General features: G+C 35.6%; 2 protein-coding genes and 1 long non-coding RNA gene across 11 annotated transcripts; 2 read left to right on the forward strand and 1 right to left on the reverse strand.

Moving 5' to 3' along the window:
- The first annotated feature begins 478 nt into the window (after positions 1 to 478).
- LOC124180975 lies at positions 479 to 4,296 on the forward strand. Of its 2 annotated transcripts, none has more exons than XM_046567005.1 (5): positions 479 to 862; positions 1,008 to 1,060; positions 1,215 to 1,295; positions 1,392 to 1,600; positions 1,818 to 4,296. In XM_046567005.1, the coding sequence occupies exons 1-5, from the start codon at positions 800 to 802 to the stop codon at positions 3,113 to 3,115; spliced, it is 1,704 nt and encodes a 567-aa protein (XP_046422961.1). In that variant the 5' UTR covers positions 479 to 799; the 3' UTR covers positions 3,116 to 4,296. The 2 variants fall into 2 exon arrangements, with proteins under 2 accessions (XP_046422961.1, XP_046422960.1); XM_046567004.1 differs by having other exon boundaries at positions 484 to 862; positions 1,392 to 1,612.
- Positions 4,102 to 14,052, reverse strand: LOC124180987. Its single transcript, XR_006870354.1, has 3 exons — positions 13,910 to 14,052; positions 11,023 to 11,218; positions 4,102 to 4,177 (listed from the first exon to the last, which is right to left on the reverse strand). It is a non-coding gene; the product is annotated as an uncharacterized LOC124180987 (long non-coding RNA).
- Positions 5,018 to 13,533, forward strand: LOC124180969 (endothelin-converting enzyme homolog). 8 transcript variants are annotated; one of them, XM_046566991.1, is made up of 13 exons: positions 5,028 to 5,356; positions 7,637 to 7,750; positions 7,896 to 8,052; positions 8,135 to 8,344; positions 8,426 to 8,706; positions 8,790 to 8,888; positions 8,980 to 9,150; positions 9,346 to 9,494; positions 9,606 to 9,828; positions 9,906 to 10,365; positions 10,470 to 10,616; positions 10,705 to 10,844; positions 11,089 to 13,533. In XM_046566991.1, exons 1-13 carry the CDS (start codon positions 5,345 to 5,347, stop codon positions 11,263 to 11,265), a joined length of 2,340 nt encoding a protein of 779 aa, XP_046422947.1. In that variant the 5' UTR covers positions 5,028 to 5,344; the 3' UTR covers positions 11,266 to 13,533. The 8 variants fall into 8 exon arrangements, with proteins under 8 accessions (XP_046422948.1, XP_046422947.1, XP_046422941.1 ...); XM_046566985.1 differs by having other exon boundaries at positions 5,030 to 5,356; positions 7,881 to 8,052; XM_046566989.1 differs by lacking the exon at positions 5,028 to 5,356 and adding an exon at positions 5,580 to 5,733 and having other exon boundaries at positions 7,881 to 8,052.
- Positions 14,053 to 14,189: the final 137 nt, after the last annotated feature.

A 14,189-nucleotide genomic window follows, 5' to 3' on the forward strand; every position in this document is an offset into this window, starting at 1 on the left:
AACCTACAATGTTTGAATAAGCCACGGTCTTAGGATTCCACGCCCATGTGACGCGCGAGCGCGACTATCGTCATCCTTGTCGCACCGGGCATCCCTCGATCGCAGCGACGCTAGCGGCTTGACACGTTAAGAGGCCCACGTCGAAACTCAGAGTCGCAAGACCTGTATGTAAGACCGTGTTCTACACATAAGTCCATGTCTCTATTCGTCACTGAGCCTCGATATAATGAGAACGATCGACATGGGCGTTTTAGCTTTACTAGCGGCCAGAAAAAAAGAGATCCTATTCTCACAATGTCCACCAGGGTAGCGCTAGTGACGTTAATGTCAGGTTCATGGCTCTAGTTTGTTAATGTTTGCTCCCCCAATCTCCCCGGCATTCCCGTACTTTCCGCTTCTTAAATTTAAAATACTTGACATTAGCAACCTTAGCAGCTCTAGTGTAGAAAGATCTTACTACAAATTTTCGGCAGTTTCTTGTACATACATTACTATCGTTCTCCTTGGATCTGGACTCTGTGCTATTTCTGTTCCGTAGGGGCGGCCATTTTGAAATTTAACAGAAAGCGTGACGTAGCGGCCTCCTGCTCCTTCTCGTTCTCTCTCTTGATTCGAGCCCCAGGCGCAATCTCGAGATTTGAAAATCAATAAATGGGGTACATTGTTGTGGGCACATGATGCGAGCTAAGGGGAGATGGGAGTCATGTCAAAACACAGCGTAAAATACAATATATCGTTTTTAAATTGATAAATCTAATATATTATAGGGGCGCGATTATAAATGGTTTGAATTATAAATATGTGGCTCAGCAGTCGAAGAAAGCTAGCAATATTAGCTGCGATATCAGAGTTCTTCATCCACGTAAGACGAGACTACCAAAAATTTTTCATGGCCTTTGTTTCCTGGCACATATTTAATGATCGCATGGTATAATTACATGCACGAACAAATAAAAATAAATAGAAAACAAACAAAACGACTACCACTCTTTCTCTCCCTTTTTTAGGCAGAAGCAAAATACTGTGCCTTTGAAATACATGGCGAGCCAAAATACTATGTGTGAGTTCAGCCGCCTCAAATTTTTTAAATTCGCTTTCGTTTACTCTTGTTACTACTCGAAGGGATACCATGAATAACTATTTTTCTATAAATTTATAGGAAACATTAACTTTGATGAACAATAACGGCGATCTAAAATTATTTCTTATTCCAGATGTCCCAGAACTGAATACTGCTGCAATTTTGGATGCTGTGTATCCCCAGGTTTCCAAATCTATCATCTTTGGTATTATTGGTGGGTCTCTTTTCCTCATTTAAATTAATCTGTCCCGTTATCTTACCATTATCCGATTGAAGCTAAGAAACTAATGTCACTTGGTTTTCTGGCCAGGCTTTTGGTCATAATTATGTTTTTGGTATGCTCTGGAGGTGGATGGTGGTACCGCTACTGGTTGCAAGGTAGATATAGACCATCAACGTCAACGCTTCCACTGAGAACACCAAGTTCAAGGACTCACAACACACCTAGGGGACCCACATGCCGTGCGCAGCAGGCCAGAGTAACTTACAATCCGGCTCGCAATACCGTCCTATTACACCGTATGTGGAAAGGTGAACTACATATTGAAGAAGCTTTGATTTTGCTGTAAATCATCTATTTCAAATCCTGCTAAGGACACAATAAGAATACACGACCAAAGTATCTTGCTTTTTATCTTGCAACCACAAGCAAGTAGCTGTGCTATGTGGAAAACCAAAATTAACTTGCTTTTAATTGCTAGTTTAATTAAAAAAACACAATTTGTTTTTCGAACAGGTCCCCAAAGAAGTGCAACACCTCCAGCTTACAATGGCGCAGCAGCGAGCTCGGCTCAGTTTCAAAATACGAACGTTGTCTTGAACGAGAACAACTGCCCGTACTACGAACTGTATGGCCCTCCACCTAGCTATGAGACAGTGATTGCTCAAACCCGAGGTAAAATAACAAGCCCCACTTCGGCAACGGAGAATCCGAGACCAAACGTGCAAAGTTCTAACATGCAAAACCAGAATGCAGTGCATTGTTTCTCACATAATTATAGCAGCTTGCCTACAAGAGCGCATCTTGATAACAACGTTGTTGAGCGACGCAATAGTTGTGGCTCGAATCTAGAAGAGGGGGATAATGACGTAGAGAGTTTTAGCTACAAGAACTTTGTACAGAAATATGATGCCCAGCAGTCGCTAAGGCGAGGAGGTACAAATTTGCCCTCTGAAAGCTATTCGAATCAGGAAAGTACGACCTGCGGAACCAGGTTGCAAAATATTTCCAATAAAATACTGCCCGTCTATGTAGCGGAAAGCATGCAACAATTGCATGACGGGAAAGTTAAATCTAGTCAGAATAATTGCGTCGCGAACAGTTCCTCGCAAAATAATTATTCCGAAGCAGGCGCGAGCGGTCAGTTTACACAAGTTACTGCAAGTAGTCAGGGAATTAGAAATATACGATCAATTCAAGACTCTGGAGCGGTCGATGAAATAGACATTCCAAAATTGAACAGACTGGCAGCGGAAGTAAACGACACTGAAACGTCCAGCGATGAAAATCGCATGAGACTCGAATCGCAGGTTTCTAGAATCCCTGAAATGCTTATGTACTCGAAGATTGACTCCTCGGGGGAAAAGTGTCATCGAGGTCAAAGCGGTTCCTTGAATCGTAGGTCTGGAGGTTCTTCCCAGTGGGGAGAAACAAGCGAAACTTACAACAATATGTACACGCACAGAATAACTAACCTCGAGGATCATAAACGAACGGAAGGATTGAGTTACATGAAAATTGATATTGACCACGTGAAATCATCAACTAGTTCGAAGAGGAACAAATTTTTCTCCGACTGTGAAGAATGTGAGGCACAAAATGGCGAGAGTACTTCTCATCTAAATCCATCCAACAATGTGATATTACCTTCTCCTAATTCTAATATTCAAATTAATTCTTCGCCTCCAATAAATGTTATCGAAAATTATCAACACTACCCTCCAACGTCGTTGTCGCCACCTGCACAAAGGTCAAACACGAGCACAAATTTTGAAAGTGAAAACAAATTAGGCAGATCAAAGTCGCTCGACTAAGCGTTATATATATATATAATAATAATAATTCATCATTTCATTATTTTTCATTATTTTTATCAAGGATATTAAAACGCAATAATACCAGATATTTTTTATCACCTTCAACTATCGTATTTAATTGTATACATTTTGCTTTCATCGTTACACTGATTTCTATATGCATATAAGTGTTGCGCCAAATAAACTGAAAACATGCGAGGTTTTCGGAGTAAAGAAAATAATAAAACAAAATAAAATATAATAAGGTGGATAAAATAGAATTACTATAATTATACTGAGCTTGGAGACTTTATCGGAGACCCTGTCTCCCCATCCATCGATATGATCTTAAGGATTTGCTGTTTTTTTGAAAATAAAACAAAGCCGCGTTCGAATTTTAAAGATAATAATTAGTCATCGCAGATGGTTGCAATAATAGAAATTTTTTTTTCAAATGATTTTTTTTTAATTCGTCACGTTTTATTGATAGGATTTAATTCAATAGTAACTGTCTATTACGTATTTTATTTATACAAATAAAATGCCGAATAAAAAAAATAACAAACACGAAAAGAATAAATGAGATTGATACCGATCAGCAAATTTCGAACCAAGAGAAGTAAATGAAGTATTTTTCATATGAGTATGAAATAACACTGGTCCAAGAACGAATAATAGTAATAATGTGCCAATAGAATCGAAAATTGTTAAAAATAATTGACGGACGACATTGTTCAAAAAAAAATTATAGAAATGAAAGAAAATTTTCTCCTTACTGAACCAATACGAAGAAAGTTATTAATCGGTGAGAGTAATAATAATATACATATATACTACATATGCAACTATTTTTTGTATCAAATTCTTAATTAATATTGTGAAAGACTCTTGAATATATATATATAGACTAAAAACCAAAAGCGTTATATGTAAAATATAATTATTATATTTAAATTATCAAAATTATTATGAAATTCAATATGTACATGCGCATATTAATTGAAATATGCTTTGTCTAACAACTAATTTATACATGTATATGATTAAATACGTCCTTTTTATGTATAATGTGCAATGATTCTGTAACAGAGAGAATTAAAATACCACTGTATAATATTGTACCTAATGTAAAGAAAACAGAACAAAATGGAAAAAAAAACAAAACCGTTCTAATGCAATAAAAACTTGAAATATTTATTCACAACTCAACAATCGGTTCAATGTCAACGTTTAATCAAGTTCCCAGCTAATAATAGTGAATGAAATTGATACAATTTTACTTTATCTGCATTTTATGAAATTCTTTTATTAACTTTCTAAAATAACACATCAATAGAAGATTAGATTGCTCAATTACTGTCTTGAAAGAAAAAAAAAAGTCTCTTAGCTAAAGCATAATCTGTGAAAGTCATCCTTGAACTGTATTTCTTTTGGACTAACGATGTAGCAGAATTCTGCAGGCAAAGAAGCGGAACAAAATGATACAGAAAGAAAACTGGATCATCGAGTAGAACGAGAAATTTCATGACAATTCAACTTGGTATTTTTTTGTCTTTCCTTCTTTTGTTTATTAATATGATAAAAAAAATTTCCCCCCTTAATTACGATCATACATGTATGTATACATGCGTAAAAAAGGGAGTGTACATTATTTCCAGTTTTTCAGACTATGTAGGCTACATTGGATGTTGGAGCAGCACCAGTAGCAGCTTACTTGGTACTTGATTAGAAGTTTCAGTGATTACTATTTTTTTTAAATTGTTTTTATAATACAAGAAATTTCAATATTATTAGCAAATGAGAAATAAATAAATAAATAAATAAATAAGTGAACGATCAAACAACAGTGGTGACATTGTTCAAAGGTAGTGTAAGTTTAATTTCTCCTTGTTGGATGATAGAGGAAGATGGCTGCACAGCTAGAGTGTGAAGCTAAGGCCGAAGTGAAAATCAATATCGGCATTAGTAGAGGGGGAAACATCCCTTTGAATACTGTCAAAGCAAACCTGTTAGATGCAGTCAATTTTATCCGAGATTTAAAAGCAAAATGCCTTAGTTCTAAACAAAACAAAAAAGCTATGCAAAGTTCCTTAGTACCTAAAAATCGAGTAAGAATATAGTTAAATATTAATTTACATGCTTGTAGCGTATGTTTATATATGACATATATATATACATATTATATGCATATATGTGGTGCTGCGATATTGATAACATAATATAGATTTTTCTTGGGAAAACTACAACATGTCAGTAAAGGTGAGTAAAAATTAACGCAACAGGAAAAAAAAACTCAGCCGTGAACAGTGTTAAATAACAGCGTAATGTAAATACAGTATCTACAATTTTGTGAACGATTTCAAATTGGGAATGTGGACAAGATACTTTATTTCTCTCTCTCTCTCTCTCTCTCTTTCATTTTTATTGATATCCACTCAACAATAGTTACATACTAACGGTTTATTTGTCGAATAATATGTAACGATTTTCGCAGTGACATAACATTACGAAAAAGGAAAGTAAATCACGTTTGGTTTTTCAATAAGAGAGGAATCAACATTTCCTCTGTTGTTTACACGTACTTTGAATTAAACATTGAACAATGGATACGTAATGCCAAGTGTATTATTCAAGTGGTACGTTATTTATTGTTGGAATCTTGATGAAGAGTAGTTGACGTTCAATTTGATGGAAAAAAAAAAAAAAATCAAAATATAGCACAAGTGTGCGAGTAAGATCTGTTGTTTTTTAACGAAATTTTTTACCTTTGCCAAGTCTTTGAGAGTATAAATGTTTGAAATACATGTATAGAAGAATGATAATAATGGCAATTATACGAACAACATTATTCCGTAGATGAATGTACTGTAATTACCACATATGTGTTAAATTGGTAAACGGTTTTGGGATAGAGAAAAGAATTTTTTGAAACAACATATTATTTCGATTGTATGAATTTATGCAATACAGACACAGAACACGACGTGTTATTTGGTCTCAGAGACTGAAAGTGCCACAAGAGCTAAGTGCTTGCATCCTGTCACCAGATACAAACTAGACCTATTGTTTTCTTCACGTGTAGTCAGTCAGCTAGTCAGTTGGTACAATTTAAAGTCCTGGTATTCAAATGAAGCAGTGGTAAAGCGAAATCAAATTCTTTTGGCATACTTAGATAGCATAATATCGGGTAAGAATTTTCGAGGGCTGGTCAACGTCAAAACTGGCTATTTTTAACTGTGTATAAAAATAGAATCTACAATTGCAGCTTCTAAAGGCCAGCCACATTATACATACTATCAGTTTTCATTTGAACAGTTATAGAAATAGAAAAAAATAATACCTTTACGTGAATCGTTATACATATTCGCACAGACAATAGTTTTGTAAGGAATTTCTTATGGGTATCTTTTGTACGTGGTATCATTCCTGATGCTTGAATAATAAGTTTGATTGATTTTTAGAGTTTTGTAATCGACGATATAAACAGATGTAAAGATTGTTGACTTTAGTATAAATTTTGATAAAAAGTGAGTCGATCAAAAAGTGTGAAATATTATTTAACAGCAATTTCACCATTTGTTTAGAAGAATCGAAATTCCAACATATATGACGCGTTGTGGCATAATCTGTGTTTTGCGATCTTAATATTATTATTACGAAACATCTGATAGTAATGTTTATTATTCCGTTGGCCATTAATTTTACCCATGACGTGTTTAGATGACCTTACCCTACTGTGTACATCACAGTAGCCTTCCCTATATCTTTCTTATCTTTCTCTGCTCAGATAGCAAATTCAGAAAGGGTCTGGGTATATAATCGCGTTCATAATTTTAACGGCCTATGATTTTATATCTATATACATATACATATATATTTATGTATAATATATTTTCTGGATTAATCATGAATTTCGTGAAGCAGATACCGTGTCTCCGATGAATCGCGAGTTACCAACACCTATCTGCAGATTATTGTTACATACATATGAGTTTTACAAGCAACACTTGAGACGTGTGTGACTCGCTCAGAAAGAACAGAGCACAGCATTCAGTGTGCATTCAGCACTTGAACTGGAATGATAAAGTGTGTTACCTTTAGAGCGATAGAGATTGGCTTTGTTTACAGTAAAAAGTGATAGAGACAAGGAATAAAAATAAATAAATTACAGTGTACTGAAATCATCGGTAACTAGAAACTGGTGTAGATTTGAAACGAGAATTATAAACACATGTTAGAGTGAATATTTGATATTAAATCTCTATTCGATTCCCAAAAGAAAAAGAGATGCAATGCGGGGTACTTTTTTTTTCTTCCGTTTTTTTGATTCTGGTTTTTTTCAATTTCATCAATAAATAGATGACGTTGAATTTGAGTGAAATTGTTTATCGATTTCTAGATTATTGTTCGATGTTTTATCAAACGCTTAAACAGTGGATTGTTATTGTTTCGTGTAGGACAAAAACTATTCACATGGGTATTTATTGCAGAATTTCATTTTTGAACGCCTAACTGTATCACCGGTCATTTATTTTTTAGATGACTAGATATAAGCAAGCTGAATTTGAAGATGAAGACAGCAGTAGTATCGGTTCCGTCGCTCTCAACAGCGAAGGTATCAGCACGTCGGCTACCCACATAAGATATCATACAGTAAGTTGGAAAGAAAAGAACTGATTAAACGTCTCGAGAAAATGATTGAGATCCTACATTAATCAAATCTTTCACCTTTACTATAAACTTGTAGTCATTCAAATAATGAAACTGTACCACTGTTACACAGTCAGGTGTTATACAGGGCACAACGCTATGGAGGGCTCGCAGTACGATGGAGAAATGCCTTGTTATTACATGCGCAGCTTTGTTGTTCACGGTAATAGTAATGTCAATTGTAATAAGCAGTAAAAGCGGCTGGGATAACGCCCAGATTTTGCACGTCACATCGCACAGCGACGGTAAGTAACTTTGAAACCTATAGAGAAACGATTGTAACAAAGAATTAAGTCGACGCTGTACTTACGTTGTAATATTTTACAGACGGTTCGCATTGCCTGACCGAGCACTGTGTAGTCGTGGCTTCGTCGATAATAAACAGCATGGACAAGGCGGTAAATCCGTGCGATGATTTTTACGAATATGCGTGCGGAGGTTGGATAAAACAGAATCCAATTCCAAACGGCAAGGGTACATGGGGTACGTTCGACAAATTAGAACAGAAGAATCAGCTGGTGGTGAAGAATGTTCTAGGTAACTGAGTCACATGGTTAAAAATTTGTCTACTCATTTGCTGCCGAAAGTATTGTCTTCTTCTTTTCCTACATCGAGCAGAAAAACCGTTGTCAGCGATCAAGTCCAAGGCTGAGATAAAGGCTAAGCTATACTATATGTCCTGCATGGACACTAACGAGACCATCGAGGCTTTGGGCGCCAAACCCATGCTCACTTTGCTCGAAGCTATCGGCGGGTGGAGCATATCTGGAAAGTTTAACGTATCCACTTGGTCGCTTCAAAACAGTATGCATATACTTCAGAACAAGTATAATATGGGCGGATTATTTTCGTGGTCGGTAAATGAGGACGACAAAAACAGTAGTAGACACATAATACAAGTGAGGCACAATTTTGAACATCGATGAATACAAGTGGTTGTGTTTGTGAAGTCTCACCATTGTTCTTCATCGTTTTCCCCCAGATCGATCAGGGAGGACTGACTCTACCAACAACGGACAATTACCTGAACAAAACAGAGAATGCCAAGGTGCTGGCTGAGTATTTGGAGTACATGACCAAGGTGATGATTCGTTTGTTTGTCCTAGAAATAAAGCGAGGAGATCGATTCTTTTGCGGAAACAAGATTTTGAACTTGTTTTTATTTTTTCAAGATCGGAATGTTGCTTGGTGGGGAAGAAAATTCGACCAGGAAACAGATGCAGGATATAATTGATTTTGAAACAAAATTGGCAGAGATCACAATACCTCAAGCAGAGAGACGAGACGAGGAAAAATTGTATAATTTAATGCCGCTGAGCGAATTGCAACATCAGGCTCCATTTGTAAGTGGCGAATCCTTAATAAGAAATATTTGAGAAATCACATAACTCAGGCAAGTATAGAAATAATATCGATATGCTTTCGATAGGATCGACTTTTGTTAGTACGCTAATGACTGCGAAATATTATTACAATTCTCAATATTACCCAGTATCATGTTCCAAACATTACATCTCGCTTTACTCATCACGCTTTAGATGCAGTGGGTCGAGTATTTCAACTATGCCATGCGACTAGTTAGCAAGAAGCTGAACAACAAAGTAATGATAGTAAATTTTGCCCCGGAGTATTTTACCAATTTGACCAAAATCATCGACGGGTACAACAAGAATGAGGAGGGAAAAGTGTAAGTATACTCGAGACCCGAAGTTTCTATCGAACGACTAGAGAATCTGAAAAACTGAGTCTTTGTACCTTTATACAGAAAAAAAAATGAGTACTTGATTTTTTTCTACAGCATATTGAATAATTACTTGATTTGGCAAACTGTACGATCATTAACAGCGTACTTGTCAAAGCCATTCCGAGACGCTTATAAGGGATTAAAAAAAGCCCTGATTGGATCCGAAGGAGGAGACGAACCATGGCGCTATTGTGTCAGCGACACTAATAATGTAATGGGTTTTGCCATTGGAGCAATGTTCGTTCGCGAGGTATTTCACGGACAGAGTAAGCTTAGAGTAAGTAGTTTCAACAAATGAAAATGTTCTTTAATTTTGCGAGGGATTCTGAAGGTAAACAACTTTTTTGAACATAGGCTGAGGGAATGATAGATGAGATTCGTCGCGCTTTTACGGAGAACTTGAAGAACCACGAGTGGATGGACGCGGAGACTAGAAAATCTGCAGAAGAAAAAGCAAACGCAATTACAGACATGATTGGATTTCCCGACTTCATTTTGAACCCTAATGAATTGGACGATCGATACAAAGACTTGTCAATAAAAGTCAACGAGTACTTTACCAACAATATCAGGGTTAATCAGTACAACTTGAAGAGGAATTTGGAGAAACTAGATCAACCTGTGAACAAGACCAGCTGGATCATGACGCCGCCGACCGTCAATGCATACTACACTCCAACTAAAAATCAAATCGTATTTCCAGCCGGGATTCTGCAGAGTCCTTTCTACGATATTAAAAATCCGAAGAGTCTAAACTTTGGGGGAATCGGTGTTGTCATGGGACATGAACTTACGCACGCGTTTGACGATCAAGGTAAGAAGCTATTGAGAAAATTTTATAGAGAATATTCTGGATATCCGCGACACGTCACAAATCGGGAAACCGAGATAATCAATAGTTTTGTATCATTTTTTTAGGAAGAGAATACGACTTGCACGGTAACCTTCACAAATGGTGGAACAACGCAACTATCGAAAGATTTAAAAACAGAACAGAATGCCTTGTCGACCAGTACAATAAATTCGAAATAAAAGGAAGACACATTGACGGGAGGCAAACGCTTGGTAATTCCATGTAAAAATTATACCTCTTCTGTCGAGTCGCTCGGTAGTGAAATTCTTGCAAGATTATAAATCTTTGATCTCTGTTCAGGCGAGAACATAGCGGATAATGGCGGATTGACTGCAGCGTACCATGCTTATCTAAAAACCCCAAAAGACTACAAGGATCACTTGCCTTTACCAGGCCTTAATCTGACTCATCGGCAATTATTTTTTGTCAGTTTTGCTCAGGTTCGTGTGAAATCAGATTGAATATTCCTGTGAAACAACTTATAAAAATCTACGATACTAGCTTTTTTGTGTGATACATGTGCAAGTAAATCGTACATTTTTGCAATACTTAAAAATACCCGCCAGAAAGATGCGGGCATGGATTTCACTCTTAAAAAGACTAATATTTTTCAAATACCTGAAATTATGTTACATCGTGTCTTCTAGTCATTGCTTCCCGTTAATCCTGAACTACTTTGGGCAGGTTTGGTGTTCGGCGGTAACATCCGAGGCTGTAGGTCTCCAGATAGAGAAGGACTCACACTGCACATCGAAGTACAGGGTCGTTGGGCCTTTGTCAAACTCGCCAGAGTTTGCGAAGGAGTTCAATTGTCCTAAAGGTTCAAAAATGAATCCCACTGATAAATGCGAGATATGGTAAAGAGAAGAAAATTGGACATAAAGTACAGCAGTCAAGTTACAGTCTAACGCAGGTAACGAAGTCACAGGTTCGTTATAAAGAGTTGACCGATTGTTTCCTAATCTTATTCATACGGAAGCTACTTGAGAGTTTTCGATATGGTAAAGAGGAAAACCGCGACGATAAACACAGGTAACATTGCGATTGTTGTATGAATATTGCTTATTCCAATGGTCCATTAACAGCATAACTTCTTTGAATCATTTTATATGCTGACAATGAGGTATAAATTCACCTAATTTGTCGATGTGTTGTTGCTAGTTGGAATCATGTCAAATATTGGGGAAGCGGGGGACATGCATTTTATGTATTTACGATGTCCACGTTGACCAAGCAGCCTATATGAGTTTTAATGTCTCGTTACTTTTAACTATAAACACAACAACTAATCGTTCATTTTTTATTGTTATCTGTTAAATTCAAGTAACAGACGATTGTATGTTGACCTAAAAGTAAAATGGAAAAGTGAGAAGAGATAACCAAAGCGCTTTTTGTTAAAATATATGATCAAATTACGAATAATTATACCTCCATATTAGATAATATTTAATTTAATATAAGAGAAGAACAAAATGAGTCAAGTGACAAAGAGAAGAAAATAAAAACATCTTTCAATAGCTGTTAGAGAGTATGCTTTAATTTTCAGCTTTAGCAGGCACGCTAGAGCTGCAGAAATATATGTACATTACATGAGTAGATAGCCGAGATTTTTGTAAAATTGAAGAGAAAAAAAAGAAAACCAAAATCGAATCAAACATACCAAAGATTAATGAGAAGTTTTTGTTTGTTTTCTTTTGTTGTTTTAACGGTATTAGATTATTATTAAGTGACGTCCATATCTATAATATATTACTCGGTGATGCTGATCAAGAGTGAATATATGATTGAAAATAATAAAATAAAAGTGACGAAAAGAATTCAAAAAAATTTTCGCTTTTTTGTATGATAAATAAATCAGGCAGTTTGAATAGTTATAAACACACAAGTATAAGAAGCTGTGAAAAGTCTTGAGAAATTATTTTGGGAAAAGGTGTTTTACCTGTAATTCATATTTCGAGATAACATGTGCCGAAAGAAATGATAAGATATGAAAGAGTCGCAAGAGTATTTTTCCTTCTTCGCTAGTTCACTCAGGAATTTAATTTCTGAGGTAAAGACGTTGTGCCATACAGCAAAGTTTTGACAAAACTAGAATTTAAATTATTATGAGGTACGAAAATTTGTAAAGTTATATATATATAATCAGATTGAAACATTGTATCACTTGTAGCATGACATTGAAAGGAATTCTTCTATCTTTGTTTGACTTGAAATTCTTAAATCTAGGACAAGGTTAAGATGTAACAGAGAACAGGCATTTTTAAAATTCTGCATCATACATCTTACTTGATCATTTGAGGAGAATTAATACTTTTGTATAACGTTAGCTGAGAATGTATGACTAATTTGAACAGTCGCGAGGGGGAAAAAAGGTAACGATAGAAACGTTGAGTTTACGAGTCTTATCCACAAGCTGATATACATATATGCATACCTAAATATACACATATAAAATATGGTAAAAGAAACGTTTCTTGAATAAACTAGCAAGCATTGTACCTAGTACCCATGAATATCGAAGCAATCGAATATTTTCAAACCAGGTGGAATTACCTATATATATATATACGGGTATATGTATATATATATACGTATACATTTACCCGTTGATAACATGTCTTATGATGAAAACATATCGGTGAAATTTCATTTAAAAAAACTTAGCTAACTGGCCGTAAATCCCACATTTATGTATAAATATAAGTTATATTTGGACTCCTCGACTTTTCTTTATTGCTTCTCGGCAGCTAACTCCAATTAAACTATGTGTATTAATTTTGTGTTACTACTGTTTAGTTTGTGACGATCATTGTAGTTAACCATGTATTTCGACCGAAGTATTTACATCCTTGTTACATATACCATACGCACATCGCTGTTATTCAGAACTATCATATTCACGTAACACGTACGTTTGGAAAATAATTATCGATTTCGAGAGCAAACATCGCCTCAAAATAGTATATCAAACAAAAGAACAAAACCAGGCGCAGTGAAAAAAGAGAAAAAAATACCAATATGTATGTGTGGTTTTAAAATCTGATACAATTTATACATCATTATTATTGTTGTATGTACTTATTGTATTTTAAATTGCAAGAAAAAAAATATATATTTACTTACGTTTAATGCAATCATAATTCAAGGGACAAAAAAGGATAATGAAAAACAACTTTTGAAGTCGTGTATAATTACACGGCACAACATGCGTGCATTCGTGAAATATCAGTGGCGTGACATGAGAGGAAATAATCTACTGGCAAATCAAATTTATTATTCGACCGTGTATTAGATATTTGGTTATAGTAATCAAAGTCAAATAATAAACTTAAGATTCCGTTTTATCGTCTCTGAAACCTCAGATTCAATTGATTCAAATCTAGAAAATTGATTGTGAAGCTTTGATGTGGTGCTAGTCGATTTAATGTGACAATTCAAGATCGGAAAAATAATAATGCGAAACAAATTATTACACACATGCGTACATACATGTATAAATAATTACCCGTATTATTTACACTCAAAAAAATTTAGTCAGTTACATCAAATGCTTCTGCGGCAATCTTAACCAATAACGCAAACAATTTCCCAACCTACCAACATGTTGACAACTTTTCGCGCCTTTTGATAATTGAAACATCATCGTGGACATCATGGACTCGTGGAGTAGGGGATGGAAACTGTGTAATGAAAGTTGATCATCAGTAAAAGATAGCACTGTCGGCAATGAGGAATTTTGTAGCTTATAACTCCATCCGTTTTCGAAATACGCTCCTTGGCCAAGT

This window comes from Neodiprion fabricii, chromosome 4, assembly GCF_021155785.1.
Source record: "Neodiprion fabricii isolate iyNeoFabr1 chromosome 4, iyNeoFabr1.1, whole genome shotgun sequence".
Lineage (NCBI taxonomy): Eukaryota > Metazoa > Arthropoda > Insecta > Hymenoptera > Diprionidae > Neodiprion > Neodiprion fabricii.